At 45.2% G+C, this 19,754-nt stretch overlaps 1 protein-coding gene across 1 annotated transcript in view; it reads left to right on the top strand.

Moving 5' to 3' along the window:
- The window catches only part of PRKCH (protein kinase C, eta), a gene marked incomplete at both ends in the record, with an annotated part of 56,283 nt that overhangs the window by 19,669 nt on the left and 16,860 nt on the right, over window positions 1–19,754 (top strand). Inside the window, one exon of the mRNA XM_008945408.1 lies at window positions 8,445–8,508. Coding sequence (XP_008943656.1) covers window positions 8,445–8,508 — 64 coding nt within the window. The remainder of the gene's footprint in view (window positions 1–8,444; window positions 8,509–19,754) is intronic.

Here is a 19,754-nt window from a genome sequence, read left to right as displayed (position 1 = left end):
CGACTGCTGAGCAGCCTGCGGCCGCTTCAGGAGCTGCTGGCAGCTAGACCACCTTCCTGCCTGACCCACGGGGAGGGCTGGTGACCCCTGCCCCGTGGAGCCCAGAGGGGAAGGCTCTGAGGTGGAAGTTCCAGTGCCTGGTTTGCTGTTGGCAGCTTGAAGAGCTGTCCCACGCTCGGTGTGTTCTGTGCCTGTACAAGTTGGACTCTCGCTGCTAGGGTCTGGGCATCTCTCAAGTTTTCTTCCCTGCCTGTTTGCCAACCTAGGCATTTCTAGCCCCACACTTGCCTTGGGGTTGTGGACAAAAGCCCTCCTCTGCTGCAGACTCCTAGCCTCTCCTCCCCCACTGTTTTCATTTTGAATTTCACTTAAATTTCCAAAGGAACGGATTCTTACTCAGCAGTGGTACTGTTGGGGACAATGCCTGGTCTTCAAGAAACTTCAGTACTATGGACTGATAAACAAGCAGCTGGACTCCCTCCCCCCACCACATAACTCGTGAAGAAGAGATCAGAAATGCCTTCAGAGGTTAGCTGTTGGTTTTCTTCAAAAACATAAGGAGAACAAACATATAATAGTCCTGGAATTAATTGTGTGTGTCTCTTTAGCTTTATAACCCTGCAGTTTTTTTTTTTAAAGTATACTAAAAAACAGCCACCGGCAACTATTTGGAGGTGGGATTTCTCAAAAGCCATCTAAGTTGGTGTAACCCTGGTAGCAGCAGGGTCTGGCTCATGCCTTTGAAATATTGGTTTTTTAAGCCCCTTTTTTAATTTATATTTTATTTGTAGCCCTTCTTGCAGGTTTTCTTGGCAAGAATTTTTATGGGACAGAGAAATCTTGTTACAACTCTTGCTCTTCCTACCTTGAGCAAATCTCCTGTTGAGATGGGTAATCTCCTGGATGAAAGGAGACTAAAATTGATTAAAGAGTCCAGGATTGGCAAAGAGTCATTAGTTATGCATGATGGTTCGTGACTGGCACACAGCTTATAATTATGCAGCTTGACTGGAAACAAAAGTAATATTTTTAAACAGCTCTCCTAGAACAAAAAATCAGAATGACAATATTACAATAATAGCTGGAATAACTGGTTATAGGAGTTATGAGAGAGACTAACTTTCCTCCTATTTGTGGGTTTACCTCCAGAGTGTTAAACATACAGCAGTAAAAGTTGTCAGGTTTCTTTTCCCCTGTGAAACTTTGACAGTTACCATCACTAGCAGGAGGCAGAAGTTCTGAGCTTTTTGGATGGCCAGGCTGGCCCTCAAGGGACCAGGTATCATCTCTAGATCTAATAATGCATCTGCTGCAGGTGGAATCAGCGAGCTGCGAGGGCTTTGATGCTCTGAATTCAACACAGTGTGTGGACCTGCCAGTTGGAGGTGGGACTAGCAGCCTCTCCACAGTGCTCTGTCACCCTGTGCTCGCTCTTGGTTTGGAGACCTGGCAGTGAAATTAAATCCTAGTGGGAGCAGGGAGATGCTGCTGCATGGCAGCACAAGATTCAAAGCTTGAGTGGGGTGAGCTGGGATTGCTGCTGTTCATTACTGGCATCTCCCTGGGCCTCCCCTGCATGGAGCTTGCCATGGGTTGTTGAGAAACTGTCTACATCTGCCCTTGGCACCTGTGGTGGAGACTACTGCTCAAAGCTCTTGTCAGCCTTCGCAGGAATGAGAAGATACTTGGCATCCTATTTTTTAAATTTTTTTTTTTTTTTTTTTTTTTTTTTTAGGTGCACTGATTTGAATCCTAACAATTGCATACTGTACATTTGTGGGAGAAATACTTTAATCTGTTGGTCTGGAAATGCAAAATCCCCTTTGTACTAGAAAGCCCTAAGGATTTTTTTTAAAGGTGTTTGACTTGATAGACAGGTGTCTGTTAGCCTCAAAACAAAGCATATGAGAGGGACTGCTTAATTCAGGCACCATGTGTTTGGCTGAGAAAGTTGCTACTTGACCTGTCCAACAGAGGCATGCTCAGGTACAGGTGCCACCTTATTAAAATACGGAGAGATCTGACATTCCAGAAGCATGATCTGGTAGGAGCTTAAAGAAGAAAAATTAAAAGAAATAACTAGAGGCATGTGAAAAAAAAAACAGCTTTAGTCTAACCCAGACTTTCAGCTCTTTCAACTAAACGGAGCCTTGGGAATTGCCTCTCCAAATGACTGATTATATATGCAGTTTGGTTAATTAAATTTAAAAATTGTGTAGGAAGTCAAAAGGTATAGCTACTTGTTTAATTAAGCTAATTAAGTCCCCAGGTAGTTTTTATATTTGCTTTATTCACTGCAAGTGTCTGGGTTGTTCTGTTTTTGAAGCCAAGTCAGCATTGACATGGCTTAGAAAAAGGTTGTACTTCTAGGATGCTTACTAATTGTGCCTGTGGGGAGAAAAGGCCAGAGCAGCAATGGGAGAAAGGATGTTCTGGGCTCCAGGGTAAAGGCAGTTGTCTTGTGTCTGATCCAAAGACAATAAAAAGATTCCCACTGATTTCAGTGTACTTCAGATCAGGCTTCCCAGACTGGATTAGATGTTTCTGGGAAGGGAGGAGGAAATAAACCTTCTAAACTGGTGTTTGCAAGAATTAATGCTCATGCCAGATGCAATGTTGATGATGTCTCTTCATCCTGGAGGTCCCATCTTATCACCATTTTGGAGGCTGAGCGACTCGCAGGCCAGCAGCCACCCTTTGGATCTGCCTCTTCCCATATGCAGCGAGTTTTCAGACCTGCCCGCCAGGCTCTCTCGGAGGCTGACTGACTATTCCTGCTTTTCGAGTTCAGTGCATGCTTCAGCTGGGTGTTGATGTGTTGCCTGAGAGATTACACTCCTTCTGAATTTGTTTTCCAAACCTCTTCCATTGATGAATCACGCAGGACCAGTTCTTATTATTCATGTGAATGATTAAGGAGCCCTGTTTCAGTCTCCTTGCGCCTGTTCCCTCCTTCACTCCCAAACTAGCTTTTTTTTGTACTGCAGAGAGGGGCAGTCAATAACACCCACCTGCTTGTTGGGACCGATGCGGGATGTTCATACAGCCCTTGTCTGGAGAAGGCGTGTGAGATGGCTGGCGGGGGCCCCTCCTTGTGGGAAACCCATCCCTTGCAGCTCCCTTTTGAAGTTGGTTGAATCTGTGCCATCTCAGCAAGTTCAGGCATGGGGCACAATGCGAGTGGTTGAACGGGGAGTGAAGTCCTCCTCAGCCCTGCCTTCAGCCTCGCTGCCAAGCTGCTGTGTCTCATGATGGCAGCGTAATGAAACTGCAGGTGAACTCATCAGTCCTTACCTGCTCGTTTCCAGTTCGCTTGCCAAAATCCTCCAGTGTTTTTCTCTTTGGTAGGGATGTGAAGTTCAACAAAAGTTAAAGTGTATGCATAGCTCTGGGCCAAAATCCTGTGTTGTTCTTACAGATACAGAGGGGGTTCCTGAGCTCCCGCAGCTGATCGTATCCACCCTTTGTGCTATGGAGGCACGTGCTGGATTCCATTTCCTTGAACTAGAAGAGTGGTGATTAAAGCCTTTACTACACTGATAAGCACACTTTCCTCCTCTAGTTCATTAAAACTTGGCCAAGTTACCTCTAAAACAGCCAGGAAGTCAATGTTTTTCTGCCCAGTTGTTCTCTGGGGGACCAGGCTGAGGATGAAAGTGCTGGAGAGAGGGGAGGGTGATTGCTCTTTACAGCTGTGTCCCAATGGCATGATGCTGAGCCACCAGGCAGTTTGATTTATTTGGAGATCATACCTCATAGCATCTGCAATATCTTGCATGCATAAAAATTCAGAGTTCTCCTTTGCTTCTCCCAAAACAGGACTTTTCCCACTGTGGTGCATCTCCTGCTCTCACACTAAACCTTCCAGGCAGAATTCTGTGGTTCCCTAGAAGAAGTTGCCCTGTGCCAAACAGATCTTGGCATTAGGAAACTTTCTCTGTATTTATTATTCTTTGAATGTTGTTGTGAAATACATACAGATGGGTACATTCCTGTATCACTTGCTTCCTAGCTTATGATATAGGAGCTCTCCTTTACCATCATCTGTGCTGCCTTTAAGCTGTTGAGTTTCTCCAAGCCTCTCCTGCTTGCTTGGAGAAAGGTGATCTGCGTCAGCTGGGTGATTGACCCAGACTGATTGCATGGTCTCTTTGGACTTCAATAATTCTGTAAGGAATAACACTGTGGCCCCTGCTTTGCTGTAAAAACTTAGTTCTTTAAGCAGCTACAGACAATGCTAATTAAAAAAGAAAGAAAACAGGTGAGAAAGAAAACTTGGCATATGCGTGGTACTTGTGTTACACCCACGCTGCTGTTGGGAGGCTGGGTCCTGAGGGTGTTTGCTGGTACTGGGAGGTACCAGCATCACTGGAGCCTTGCTGGCGATCAGACGGGGCCTGGGCCACCAGCCAGCCGTCACTAGATAGGGTTATCCCTTCCGTGGCTGGAGGGCCAGTCCTTTGGCAGCGGCCTCCTTTTGAAGTATTCCAATGTCATTAAATAACAGAGCACAGAGAGAAGTCCTCCCAGTGTGTGGAAGGAGGAGCTGGCAACCCAAGTTCTTTAGTGACTGAAGGGATTGAAGGAGGGCTCATATAAGGAGTTCCTCCTTTTGAGGGAGAAGTAGGGTACCTCTCTCGTTGTTTGTGGGCATTTGGTTTCAGATGGTTATGGGCATATTTTTGTGTGTCTGGATTTGGCTGCAGCTGGTTGCTGGGTCAGTAAAGCTGTTCTGGAGCACGTGCTGTTTCTGCAGCTGCACCACAACGTGTGAAGGCAGCAACAAAGGTGTAAAGCAGGGGCAGGAACACGGGCAGCCGAGCTGCGAGGGTGGCTGTGGTTAGCCCTGGGGCCTGGCTTAGCCAGCTGCCTGCTGTGTGCGCCAGCTTGGCCTGTGAGCCTGTCTGGCTACACGAGCACCACGGGTTGTGGTCCAGCAAGTGTGAGGAGCTCACAGGAGTTAAGTAGCTCTAGCACCAGGGAGACGTGGACCTGTTAGGAAAGGTCCAGAGGAAAGCCACAAAAATGATCAGAGGGCTGGAGCACCTCCCCTACGAGGCCAGGCTGAGAGAGCTGGAGAAGAGGAGGCTCTGGGGAGACCTTGTGATGGCCTTCCAGTACCTGAAGGGGCCTCCAGGGAAGCTGGGGAAGGACTGGTTACAAAGGCATGTAGTGACAGGATGAGGGGTGATGGGTTTAAACCAGAGCAGGGGAGATTTAATTATACCTTAGAAGTTCTTTGTTGTGAGGGTGGTGAAACACTGGAACAGGCTGCCTAGAGAGGTGGTAGAGGCCCTATCCCTGGAGACATTCAAGATCAGGCTTCATGGGGCTCTGAGCAACCTCATCTAGTTTGGGATGTCCATGCTTACTGTAGGGGGTTGGACTAGTGGCCTTTTGAGGTCCCTTCCAACTCAAAGCATTCTGTGATTCTATGATCTGGGAGTTGGTCTTGGGTATTGTGTTGTCTGCTACTTAGCTGGTCAAATTTCAGCTTTAAAGGAAATTGCAGCAGGTCCAACAGTCAGACTTTTATTAATGGTCTGTTAGTTTTAATTATTTAATTTCATTTTATCTTTTGTTGTTGGTGTTTTAACTTTTTGCATAGGAGAAGATTTCACTATTGGTCCTGCATCCAGTGAGGTGCTGGTGTACCAGAGTTTCAGCAGCTCCTGGCATGCTGGGGCTTCAGTCTTCATTCTGGAGCCCTTCAACTATAATTTTTTCATTGGATCCTGCTTACATGTGCAGTGAGAAGATCTTGAGTGTAGCTAGATCTTCTTTATTGAGTGTCCTTGAACCGTGGCATAATATGACCATGGCTGCTTAGTTGATGTGGGGGATTTGACTGATCTTTAATCTTGGAGTCTGGAGGGGAGAGATTGTTTTATAACTGTCATAAATCTCCTGTTGTTTCAGAATTATTTTGTGTCTGTTCTGTAAGACTTTGCCTCCCTGGGCAGAGGACTCTCATTTGCAGTGTTGGAGAGCAGGATATGTCACAGAGTTTGGACCAATTTTTGGTTATGTCCCGTGTTGAAGGTGGATAATGCTTTTAGTGCATCTCCCAGCCGCAGCCCAGCTGCTTCTGTTTTGACAAGCCTCTGCATTTAAGACTTAAGGAGTCCAGAATTTGCTGTGGATCCTGCTGGAAACCATGTATGTCAGAAGAAAGGAGGAAGGATGCTCTTTGTGAAAGAAGAAGTCAAATGTATTGCTGTGTGTGGAGACTGGCAGAAAAATAATGAGCACTGAAGAATAATTTTGGAAACCTAAGAAAGGTCTTTCCCATAAAAACTGAATTCTTGACATCCTGTAAATCAGATTTGGTGACTGTAAATGTATTAGAGATATTATATATTTTTTAAAGAACCGTTTCTTTACAAAGCTGCATGTCTCTAGTGGACTGAAATGTAGGCAACATATTATGCATAATATCAATGGAGTTGAAGTTTCTTTGAAGAATGTCTTTCATATTAATGGAGAGAGTGGGCTGTTCAAACACAGCTTCCTAAAGCCAGTGTAGTAAGCAACCCAAGCAAACACAAAAATAATATTGAGTCAAAAAATAATTATTTAATTTATATTTTCCCTGTGAGATTGATTTGGTTGTGTTTGGGTTCTTTGGCTGAATTTTTGGTGGAAAATAGTGTCCATAACATCAACATTTTGATAGTATTTTACCCAAGCAATTCTAACTTCCCTGTTTTGTATCCCACTGATAGAGCTGTATTGCTTCTGGATTGTAGCTGGAGTCATGGGAGTAGGATATCCTCTTATCCTTGCTCTGAAAATATTTACTCTGCTCATCTTAAATTCCCAATAGTTTAATAAAGTTTCTGTACTACTGCAGCAAGTTGTAGGCTAGGGAAATGCACAGGGATGGGGTGTGATGTCTCTGCTTCTCCCTTGCTTACCCTAGAAGATTTTCTCTCAGCTCCCACTAGTGAAGCTGGAGTTAGCATCCCTAGGAGTGGCGGTGCCAGCAGAAAGCTCTGCTGTACCTTCACACTGCAGAGTCAGCCTGGCATAGACACCTTCACCCTGCTCATAGCTGTACAGGCACTTTTTGTCCATTTGTAGCATGGCTGTTTGGCTCCTCTGTTAGAGTTCAACTTTCTCTTGTAGCTCTGTCTTCATGCTATTCCCTTACAAGGACTGGTTGATGCATGGCAGGGGTTTGCAGACCACAGGCAAAGATTGTTTGGATTGGTGGTGGTCCACACACTGTTTATCTGGGAGCTTGGTTAGAGGTTTATTTGAATGATGTGAAATGTGTTAACACTGGGGAGGAATATGAGTGTTGGCCCAGTACATGCAATGTTACTTGAGGAAAAAAAAGGCAGCCTGGGATCATCATCCTTTCTTGCAGGACTGGGAATTATTTTTCTACTCCACAGCATGCACACCAAACTGTATTAAATTCTGAGCACCTCCATGATGAAACTTGGTGCTGCTGATGTAGAAGACTTGATTCTATTTCTGCTTGACCAAGGACAGGTGGCCATACAAGAGCAGAGAGGGTTTGAATGATTATGTGTAGTCATTGCTTCAGAGAGCTATGTTTTCAGGATTTTTGTTTTTCAGATTATCAATACCCAAAAAATTAATGTGTGAAGCTCCTCTTTGCTAATTTTAAGCTTGTTGTTTGGGGGAGTGCTTTGTTTTGTTTAAGTGACATTTGTATGACAGCCAGATTTAAACTTCAGGGATCCTTAACTGTGATTTTCTTTTTTGCTAAAAAAATAGCTGGTGAACAACAAAACAAACACAAAAGCAAGACCTTAATTAAAAATGTAACTAAAAATGAAAAATCTACTTGCCAAAAAATAAATACCTTCTTTGAAGGACAGGCTGACCGACACTGGGATTGAATCTCTGATCCCTAAAGTTATGTTCTCTATCTCTGTCTTATTTAGATTAAATGACAACAAGTCCTTAGGTAACAGCACTAACATTTTCTTATTTTCTGTTGTTTAAGGCCAAAATGTCATTTATGTAAGAAGAAATTAGTTTACCTCAGCACTGATGGTATTTTGAGAGACTGACACAATTCCAATGGGATAAGAAGTAATTGGGAGGAAATATGCATTATAATTCACCAAACAGATGTACGTGGGTCTTTTTAGAGAATTGTGTGCTTAATGCTACTCCTCTTCCCTCCACCCCCTCCGCCTTGAATCTTTATTTCCTTTAGCAAGGTTGAGATTGTTCAACATTCAGGTTTCCATAAAAAATAGGGAACTCAATTCCTTCTTTTTCCTAGAAGTGCTGAACAATTTGAGCCATAGATGCTTGATTTTATTTTTTTTTTTTTTTTTTGTAAAATTAAGTGTGTGCATGAATATATATTGACCTTCAAATATTATCAAATGTTGGCAGGATTTATCATGCAAAACTCTGCCTTGAAAAATAGTCTTCTAAGCTCTCCTTTCCTTTTTCAGGTGGATTTGGAGCCAGAAGGCAAAGTGTTTGTCGTCATAACTCTTACAGGCAGCTTCACAGAAGGTAAGGGAATGATTTTGGCTTGTTTCCACTAAGAGCTGGATGCAGGTGTGTGTTCTTGCCATCATTTACTGAGCCGTATAGAAGTGAATGACATTCTCCATGCTGGCCACGTGCTTTTGCATGCTGGAGATTTCTTGAGCAATAGGGAAAACCTGGAAGGGGCTCTTTGTATCAGCTTACGCTGTGGGTGCCCTCTGTGTTGCTCCAGACCCAGGGAGCTGATTTGTGCTTATCTGGTTTATTCATCGGAAGTTGTCCTTCAAATGGGTTGTTTTTTTTCACGTGTACTTTTCACCTGGGTGCCTCCTGAAGGACAAGCTAAGGAGCAGGTAGAGCATGTTTAAAACAGAACATGTGTAAAACATGTGCATGATTTTTAGTTCATAATGATTCCCTTTTACTTCGTGTGCGTTTCTGTTTCTTGAGTTCACTTAGCACAGGCATCTTAGAAGTTTTTAGTGTGACAGCTGCCTTGAAAAAGTATCTGGGAAGATTTTTTTTATGTAACTATATTTTATAGTGTGATGTTCTTAATTTCCCTGTTATTGTGATACCAGTGATGAGAATGGATGTGAACTGTGCTGAAGGAACCCAGGAGATCTGGGATGGGGCTCAGAAACAAAGGTTATTTTCTTTAGACCTACATATGGTTCTTACTTGTTCTAGCTGCAGCCTCAAGCTACATTTGCTGAGGGGTGTTTTCTGTACAGAAGCCAAGAATTGAGGCAGGATCTGCTCTGCTGTCATTGTATCCATATGCAAGCATGTCATGCTTGGCCATTTTTAAATGAGTGTTGTGGGCTTGAGCACAAAGCCAGAGTGTGCTTCAAACTTGTGCTGGTATCTAAGCTGTTAAGGTGTGGTGCTAAGAAGTTCTCAAAGACAAGAGGTGGAGAACTCAAATGTTTGGACTGCAACTGCTTTCTGAGGAAAATGGGAAACTTTGGAAATAGTTTACTTCTCTTTCTTCCATCGTTGTTGAGGATGCGTGCACTTAGAGAACAGGAAGATTAAAGAGCTTTTGATGTTTTCCTTGACTGGTTAGTCCCATGTGTGGTCACATTTAGAGTTTCCAAGAACAGACAGAATCCAGGGCAAGCCTGATTCCATATATTGACTTCTCCCAGTTGGACAGTGGAGGCATGCATCAGGGAGGGGCTTCCTTCTGAAAAACAAGGAGATCTCCTTCATAACATCATCTTTTATTTTTCTCCCTTTATTTTTCTCCCTTTATTTTTTCTGGAAATGTGGAGGCTCAGAATTGTAATTGAAATTTAAGTTTTTTGGAAAGAAGTCTGAGAATAACTCACAACTTGAAAGTACAAAAAGTGGCTTCCCACTTGTTTGCTGTAACCTGGAAGGCAGCTGGCTGCTATCACATCCTCACTGGTGATGGCTAATGTTGCAGATGCTGCTTGAAGGTTGTGTGTGTCTGGGTATGTAGAGAACCCAATGATGAGTTCACATTAGAACCCATCAGGGTAGCATGTAGATCCACATGGAGTTTCAAGCAATATGATGTTTTGGACTTCTGATAATTTTCTTGTGACTTATGAATGGTTAAGTGTGTAACTCCAGTGTGTTACCTTCTCTGAAAAAGGATCCAGCAATGATGACATGGTGCTGCAAAAAAGCCAGACTGAATCAGGCAAAGAGAGTAACATGGCAGTGTCTGTAGACTGGCTCCTCAGGTCACTCACCTGCTTTTTTTTAGCAGCTCTTGTCTCACTGCTTTCAGTAGACTATGGGGACAGAAGGATAATGTACTGGAGTCAATCTGAACTTTGGGGAGCTTCTTCCTTTGCTCAGTAGAGCTCTCGGGAGTTTTAATTTCAAAGATGAAGGGTCGGGACCCTACTGCTTGTCCTCACACTGCCAACGTGTTGTTCATCTCAGAGGTTTTATGCCAAGCATGTTGTTTTGTTTATGGACATAGTGCAATTCACAGGGTCTCGGCTACTGTTGTCTAACTCCAGTGAAGTAAAAGCCCCAAAAGTGGTTGGGTGTGAGGGTGTATAAAGATAAGAAAACCAACCAACCAAACAAACCACCAAAACAAACAAAAAATCTAGGAAGTTAGGTCCACCTGGGACTGTATGGTTCTGTTAGTCCTTTGTAGGCTCCCATATGGCTCTTTGGTCCATCAGTGGTAACCTGTTGTATTGGGGCAGGGAAACAAACCTGCTTCACCTGTTAAAAATCCATGGAATTTTTCAGGAGGAGAAAGAAATGGAGCAATAGGAAGCAAGGGAGGTCTAGTGAAATTATCCCTGCCTGTCTTTATTTGCTGGATGTATTTGTTGCTGTGTTAAGCTGAATCGGATTATATGAACTCCCCTTTTTCAACTGGCATTTCCTGTGCAAAGCAAACAGTGCAAAATTAAAATTAAAATCTCCTTACCTGGGGAGCAGATTACCTCCCCAAGGCTGACCCTGTCTCCGCTGGGTCCTGGTGCAGGGAGGCAGCCTCTCCTCCAGCTCTCTCACTTGCTGACCCGGGACCTGCTTCACTCCAGGCTCTTACAGAGAAGGTGAGGACTGACTTCTGCTTGCCAAACTTCAGGCATTGCTTAGGATTTGATGTTAGTTTTGTTTTGTGGGGTTTATTTCCCTGCCCCCCCCTTACACCCCCCCTTACCACCTCCTTCCCTTGAAGAATTCTATTTAATCTTTCCTTGGGTTTCTGTATTTCATCCTGCCTGATAATGGGACTTTTTTTTTTCCAAGTCATCCAAATTAAGATTTCTTTCAAAATTTCCTTATTCTTTTTACTCTAGATATCAATATGTAGGTTTTTTCACTGATGGTGTCTTTAGCATTTCTTGCATCTCTCCTTCTCTTTGTCTCCTTGCCCTTTTTTCCTTTTAGAACAGTGAAAGTAGCTTCTCTGAGGGGTCTGTCTCTGCCACGGACATGAGGCACATTTCCATCTGGGAGCAGGAGGTGGGAACAGGGTGCAGCGTGCTGTGTGTGGGACCAAACAAAGCTGTGGCTGTCAGAAGACAGTTCAGCTCTGCCCAGCCCCAGGGACTGCAGCAGCTGAGGTTTAACTGAACTGTCAGTATCCTGTCTCCCTCCCTGTGATGACCCATGTGTGTGCCAGGATCGCCGAGATAACCCACAAGAACTCAACTCTGTTTGAAATCTCCTTTAAAAGCAAATTTCTGCTTAATTGCTCTCCAAAACAGGTAGTGCTGTATAGGGTGTAAAGTTCCCTAATGTTCCTTTTCTAACCTTGGTTGTAACCACTTCCAAGTGGGTAGCTTCCAAGTAGAGTCTTCTTCCTCACCACTGCTGAGAAGAACCTGGCAGCACCCTGCCAGGAAGACACCGTTGACTGGGGGCTGTTGTGGTTCTCCAGCACACTGTGCTCAAATATTGATTCTCTGTGCTCTCCCAGGGTGTCATCTAGGTCCTCCTGGCTCTGGTTAAAGCCTCTAACCTGGTGCCTCTGTGGTGACTGCCTTGAGAGCTTGTGTTGATCACAGCAAGTGACTCTGGTGCTACTAGGGTGCCCCATCAGGCCTTGCACAGTCAGTGGCATGAATTCAGAGCTGCTCTCCACTACCTGCCTCTCTTTGCTCCTGGATACCTAAAGTATCCAGTAAAAAACTGGGCAAGCTGTGGATTACTTTTTTTTTTGGTGGGCAAGGAGTGATTGATTTGAAATCACAAGCCTTGCAGTGAGTGTGGGTGAACCACTCCCATTGTTGGTGCTTCTGTGACCTGTGAGCTGTTAGCAGAGACACTCAAGAGCAGATGATCGTGCATGGGTCAGGGTGTTTTGCTGCAGCTATGTCAGACTGGACACCAAGAGGCCCCAGGTAGGTGCCTGAAGGAGGGCATGAACCTCTCCATTGCAATACTGGAGTCCCAGAGCAGGCTGAGTCCCCTTGCAGCTTTGCCTGCAAGGTGTGCTGCTGTGCCCTCAGTTTGCCACCTCTCTTGCCATTTGCTCTTTAATTTCATTAGCTTTGCTCAAAATTAATCAAATTATTTGACTGAACTAATGAATGAAGCAAGCAAGCTCTGTAGAAAATAAAGTCCTTCAAACTCTTGCAATTTGCCATTTTTTTTAAACATTGCCACTCAAAGTAATAATTCTGGCATGAATTTCAATTTTAATTTCATTGTTGTGGGATAAGTAGTGATTGTTTCCTTTCAGTGTCAGCAAAGACAAAGACAAATTTGAGTTCTGGGTGAGAAATAGAACGAGAGTATTGAAAAGCTGAGTGACTTGGTAGGGCAGATATAGCTCCTGTTGCTAAATATTTCATTTTGGTAGGCTTTACAGCAGCGAGGAAGCCTGAACCTAGAGCAGGAAATGCTTCTTCATTTTGCAGTGGGTGTTGCCTGTTGTCACATTGTGTGTTTGGGATGGTTTGTTCTCAAGCACAAAGGCCATTAGTTGTTCGCTGTTGTTTTTCTTAGAATACAGGGGTTTTTTTCCTAATGTGAAGTGATTTTTATCTCAAGAAATAGCATTTCCTCAGACAGGCCCCTGTAAAGATTTGCAGCCTTGAAGATTCAAACATTGTGTAGGCTAAGAAGTTTGTTCTGTACTGTGATATAGCTCCTCAGCCTCACAAAACTTCTGTTTGCAGATACATTATTAGGCTCTTACACAAGAGGGAGAAAAAAAGGTGTTTAGAGGTCCTCTGTAAACTGCAATAATGACTGGTTTTGGCCTGTTTTTTATAGTTAAGGGAATAATTATTAGAAACCAGGAATGGAAAATGCCCTGTTCTTATTCCTTGGTTGGTTGGGCCACTCTTCTGTTTTGGGTTACTTGCCCAAGCAGGAGAATTTTAAGGCGTGTAGCAGACACTGTCCAGAGAACCTCCTGATCTGAACAGGTAGTATCAGTGCAGAACAGGTTAAAGGTTTTGTTCTCTTTCATTCACAGTCTGAGAACATGGAAGTCTTTAATGTCTAGCCCAAAGTCTTATGTGTCAGGGAACAGCAGGAGATGTTTTTCTCTATCCCTGTGGTTTTTTTCCGATGCCTCCACTTTTTTCCAGTGTTTTACATTTGTCATGTGCATGAAGGATAAGGCATTTTCTGATACACTCCATCTTGGTTCAACTCTGCATTTCCAGATGGAAATAGGCCACAACAATCTAGAGTCCTATGGAGGAGAAAATATACGTGAAAAACACCCTGGAGAAGACAGAGTCCTTGCAGACAGCAGGTGTGCCAGATGCTGTCCATCTCTCTGTGGGAGCCAGGTGAACTTCACTGGATTCCCAGCCTTACTGGAAGATGTTGGTCAGGTTAAAAAGTAAAATGCAATTCCAGAGGCTGATCTTGAAGTCCTGAGCAGGTCGTGTTCTCCTGGTGGTCAGACTCTACAACCCTGCACTCCAATGGACATGTCAGCCAAGCCAATGGCAACAAGAGCAGTTCTATCCTTGTTATGAAGCCTCCATGAGTTAAGCACATGTTAAAGCTTCTCAGCAGCACTGAAGATCTCAGAAGAGAATTTCAAAGCCAGAGAGACTATGAAGAACCTCTTGCACATCCCTCTCACAGGGAGGAGCCTTTGAGTATTCTGAGAGATGTCCTTTGGACTATGAGGTGCCATGAGGAGAAGGGGCTGTACAGCATCTTTCTGAGAGCTGCCTTTCACTTGCCTTGTTCAAACTGCCAGTGGCATGAGAAGGGGTCACTGTAATGAGAGACAGCCCAGCCTTGGAAGATAGACAAAGCAGGTGAACTTTGGGATAATGAATAATTATTACTGCTTATGGTGGGAGGATAATGTGAGCAATATTTTTGAATGCTCCATCTTAAAAGAAATTTACATATTGCATTTCACATTTAAATACTGCAGAGAGAACCCAAGTGTTTTAGTACTCTGGCACTCCCGTGTCTCTCCTATGCCTCTCCTCCATTACAAAAAGAAAAGGGCGATTTGGGTAAATTATGATTTTTTACAGGAAAAGATTTCAACAGGGAGGAACAAAATTGTTTATTCCTGATGGCTGGAGACCTAGGCCCTGGGAAATGGTTTATTTGGTGTGGAGAGACTCTTAACGCAGAGCCAGGTGGTGAACAGCACCCCAGACTACTGTATATCCACAAAACCACGTTCATTTCTTGGAAAATGATCCATTTGAGCTCCACAGCTATTGCTGTATGTCTAATGGTGAGAGGTTTTTGGCAGTAATGCATGACTTGGCAAGATCTGCCAACTGCTTAGATATCGAGAGGCACTAAAAATGCAACAAACAGCAGTATCAGGGTTAACGTTCCCTCCTTAGTGGGCTTTGTTTTGTCTGGGCTCTGAAACCTAGATATAAATTTGCAAGCTTGCAATCTGCTCCGGGGTTTCAGTGTTCCTGGCGGTAATGAGGAACAGAGATTTTTTTGCTTTATTTTAATGTGATTCCTGGAAGAAGTGACGGTGGTTCCCAAAGGAGCTGAAATCTGCCTGCTCGGCTGTGGAGGACAGCGCCGCGCTCCAGCGGGTGTCTGCTGCAGCCAAGCAGGATGGCAGCTGTGGGCTGCGAAGAGCTCAGCACAAAGCTGTTGGAGGTGGGACCATGGTCCTGTGGTGGGGGTGATGATGGCAGCCCTGGACTGGAGGGTGCTGTTTTGTGGCCATCTCCCTCTGCACCCACTGCAGTCAAGGGCACCCGGATGATGCCCTGGACCGGGTTGAGGGGGAGATGCCCCATACACTAGCACACCTCATGGCTGTGCCTGGATTTCCCTAGGCCACAATTTGTGAGGTTCCTGATATAAAGTAGGTGAATGGCCATCCAAAAGCTCCAGTAGTTTACCTAGGGTCACCCTGTAAACCTGTAGCAGAAACTGGAGAAAAATATACCAGTGAAACCACACTTTTTTTAACCTCACCTCCGCTGACTAATGAATCAGGCTCTGTCCCATTTAATATCCACGTCTATGAACACTGGCTGCTGGAGGAGACTCCTGTGTAGGTGATAGCACCATGGGCAAGGGTTTTCCTTTTGTTTGGGTAGCCCAGTGTCAGGTGTCCAGAGGTCCCTATGACCCGGCTGCTGCGTGGCACAGTGCTGGACTTGATGTGTGAGCGTATCTGCTGGACCTGTCAGCAAGAAAGGATGCATGAGGTACCAAGATGCTGTTGTGCCATGGTGTTCAATTACCTCACTGTACCTGGAGGGTATTCATGCATCATTAATGCTTGAAAGGGTCAAAGTTCCCTCTGGCCCAGCAGACACAAGGAGGATGAGCAGGATCCATATGCGATGCAGCAGTTGATTCCCTCACCTCACTGCAATGGGGCAAAATCTAATCAATAGCCAAGCAGAACGGAGGCTTAAGCCTTAGGTGAGCTAGCACAGAGCTGTAGGAAGCAGAGCTTGTCTTCCAGAGGTGCTTTTGGAGGCAAATCTTCATTGTTGCAATTTATACACACCTGTTTTAGGTGGTTTCTGAGTGTGCCCAGTATAAAATGTTGAGTTTTCTGCTCTTCAGTTGAAAAAGTGTGGTTTTTTTAAATTTCCTGGAGTGCCTTGGCTGAAATGGTTCAGTTGTTTTCCAGAGTGAGATGCTGAATCAAAATAAAACTTTGAGCAAAGAGATCCTGATGTTGTTTTGGAGGGTAACCTCAAGCTTGGCAGAGAAGAGGGTGGGAGGGATGAGAGCCTCTGCTGATTCTGCCTTCTGCTGACTTTGGGGAAAATCCACCAATTTGTGACCTTCTGGGAGAAACTGCATGAGATCAGCATGGATCTGAGGGCTGTGGACAGCACCTGCCCTGAGCAGGTTCCCACCTCAGTGACTGTTCCTCCTGCAGTGCTGACACTGCTGCAGATACAGAACTGAGGTGGTTTCATAACTGAGAGTGAATCTGTCTGTCTGAAAGGATTTCCTTGGGCTGGCCTCTCACTGGGCCTGTTCTGCATCGACTGGTGGGACTGGGGAGTTAAGCAAATGTGGAGCAGGGGGGTGGACTGGTTGTGGGCCTGATCAATCCCCTGATGGAGCTCGGCACTGGCCAGGGGTGCTGTGGCAGGGCAGGAGGGAGGAATGCATGGGATCTGGCTGAACGGGTGTCCTGCTCTCCATGCCCCATCTGCTGGGACATGGGGCAAGGACAGTGAATGATGTAAACACTGGGAAAATCACCTGAAGAAGGAATAGAGCCATAAGAGTCTGGAAGGAGGAGAGAGAAGAGAGGTAAGGAGAGAGAAGGAAGTAGGAGACTGGGCTGAGGGGTGGTGATGGGTGGCTGTGGGCAGGAGGTTTAAGGAAGAAGTTAGAGAAGCTCAAAGTGTTAATGAAGGTAGGAAGGAGAGAATATGAACAGATGGGTGGTAGAGAGGTTGCAGAGGATGACAAAGGGCTGCAGCAGAAGACTTGTGACCATCAAAGCTCATTTCTTGCCAGAATCTGGTACCAAGTTTTTAATCACAGGATCTCAGCTCTTTTCTGCCGTCTAGCTGTCAGACTTGAGTGTGTGTCCCCCTCTGTTGCTAGTACTGGATGTGCACAGTAGAACATTGTTCTTTTCTTTGAAGTGTTCTACTGTTAATGCTGCCCTCTCTACCTGGGCCTGTGTGTCCAAGACTGCAGCTGTGCTGGTGAACCAGGACCATGGAGGGGGAAGGCTGCTCCAGTTCCAGTGGATGAACTTATTTCCAAAGATGTTTTTGTAAGGTTTCTAAACAAAGAAAACTGTCTTAGAAATGGAAAAGTTTTTGAAGGATATCAGTAATGCTAGAAAGTCAAACTTTCAAAAGTGAGGAAAAGCCAAATTTTTATGTCTTAAGATTTGTCCTTCTTTATATGTTCATGATACAGACTTGCAGATCAGCAAGAACAAAGGCAAAAAGATATTTCTTCTCCAGCCTGCCCAGCTCAGAGTACTTAAGTGGTGGGTGAGGAATCTGGGGGCTTCAGTCTGGTCCTACACGTTTTTACCTGCCTTGTCTTTGGTCCTGAATTTCTCTTGTAAACATAAGGTAAGGTGAGAAAAGCAAGTCCCTCAGAGAGAGGCCCCAGTGCTGCATCCAGAAGGGCTGATGATAACTTGCACGTGAGAACCATCACACACCTACAGGCTGAGTCCAGCAGCACAAACAGCTTTGGGCTGTGCTGGAAGGAGGTGTACAGAGCCTGGCTGCTGGGCAGACAGACCCTAGAGAAGGCACAAAAAAGCCTGTCTGCTTTTCCCCCAGGTTGCTTGCATGCCCCACATCGTGCTGGCGTAGCTGTTTGTGAGGTGCATAGCAAACCACGTTTGGGGGCTGATCCGGCTGGAAAATGACCATGTGGAAGGGAGTGCTGGAAGGAAGGCAAGGAAGAGGGGGGGAGAACTGCTTAAATCTGTGTAAGGACTGTTGTGGTCATCAATTGCAGGCTGGCTTTGTCTCCTGTCATGTGAGCCTAAACAAATTGCTTCCCTGTGTGTTCCTTCCCCACTGAGGGGCTGGGAAAAAAGATGAAAAGAGGTGCAGTTTTTAGGTGTCTCTTATGAGCTGTTGGAGAAAGTGACTTTCTTCCCACTCACCCACCTCTGCTTGTTTGGTAATTGAGAGGAGTGAGCTAGGAGAGCCTGCGGGAGGCAGAATATGTGCTTATTACTACTGCTCTTACACCTGGCGGAAAGGCCACCCGTTTGGGAGTATAAAACTGCTTTCTAGTGCTGGTGGCCATTAGGGAGCTGGTGAAACTGGCACGGTCCTTCATACTCTCTCTGTGTAAAGAGATCCTGAGCCAAGGCAAGTAACACCCTCTTCATGTGGCAGTCAGCTTTCTTAGAGCCATATTTGTGTGGATTTGGGACATCTGCTTTTGAAATCTCAGAAATGGAGAGAGATTGTGGGATGAAAACTCTGTTGAGGAGGAGATGGGAAAGGGGCAGATAGATGAGGTCTAGCTGATGAGTGCATGGGAAGCTGTTTGGGCCAGCTGTGTTTTCTGATCTGGGTTTTCAGCTGGCCTTCAGCCCTTGAAGTCCCTCTAGGAAGTGACAATCTGCCAGCAGGAGGAGAGATGCTGCATGTGGCAGAGCGGGGATGGTCGGTGCCACCTGCAGAAGTGGTTTAGGATGGGCTGTGCACTGGAGCCAAGAGCATTTGCTGCACTGAGTATTTCCTGGAGGCGTTACCAAGGTGGGACTGTCTTGATGAGAAGAGGTTTCTTTTTGGCAGATACCTTCATGGTAGCAATAAGCTTGGAGTACAAGAGGCTGAATTTATTTTTTTTGACAGATGTTTTGCTGCGGCAGCGTCTTGCTCAGCCCATGGTGTGTGGGAATCTGCGTGGGAGAGCGACATGGTAAACAACCTGCTTTTTAAGGCTGTTGCAATTAGAGAACTTATTAGCAAGGTGCCACATGGAAATCTCAAGAGTACTGGGGATTGGCTCTGTAATCACAGCTGAGTATGTGGCCGGTTGGGCTGGGGCTTTGTGACCAGTCAGCCAGGAGAATCCAGGTGTTGCAGGGTGGTGATTCAGGTGTTGGTCATCCTCCCAGGTGAGCACAAGGCCAGCACACCTCCAGGGGCTGGGGACAGGCTGAGGCACTGCATGACAGCAGTCGGAGGCCCCAGCAGCAGGAAAAGAGGAGCGTTTAACTTGTCCTACTTAATAATCTCTCCCAATTAAGTTGTTCCTGACTAGATTCCAGTTGTGATTTGAGTTACTTTGCTTTCCCACTGAGAGATGCAGTGCCCCCATGAGGAAGACTTGAGGCTTTGTCCTAGGGATGGCTGCTGTGTTGAGGAACATGGTCACCATTGGTAGAATTGCTACGAAACTTAGGGTCCCTGCACACAAACTTGTGTCTTTGGACACAAGCTGCTTGGCGCTTCCATTTCACCTGGCTTTCTGTTGATTGTGGTTTCTCTGTTTGTTTTGTCTTGTATTACGTAAAGAATATTTTCCTGGCCATCTTTCTTTGAGATAGATGCTAAGCCCACGTCTCTGGAAAACTGCACTGCTTACAGCTAAAGGTGTGGAATTTAAAACAGGTTTAGTTGTGTGTAAAACTTTGTGTGGACACTCTTGCTTTAAAACCAAAGTGGCCAATGTTAATTCTGAAGCTGACTGCATAGCCTGAAAGAAGGATGTCCCCAAAGCATCTACTTTTAAAGATAGCTTTCAAACTGCATCTGGTTAAAAATAGGTTTAACTTGGAGCTCGTGCTCCCCTGCGTGGGTAGGGCCCTCCTCATAGCTCATTGTGATACCTGCTGTGGAACCACCTACAAGCATGTGAGCTGCTGATGGTTACAACACGCATGAGCAATG

This window comes from Merops nubicus, unplaced genomic scaffold (genome assembly GCF_000691845.1).
Source record: "Merops nubicus isolate BGI_N331 unplaced genomic scaffold, ASM69184v1 scaffold44178, whole genome shotgun sequence".
Lineage (NCBI taxonomy): Eukaryota > Metazoa > Chordata > Aves > Coraciiformes > Meropidae > Merops > Merops nubicus.
The sequence above is the reverse complement of the archived record's forward strand: the minus strand, read 5'-3'. Positions and strand labels throughout refer to the sequence as shown.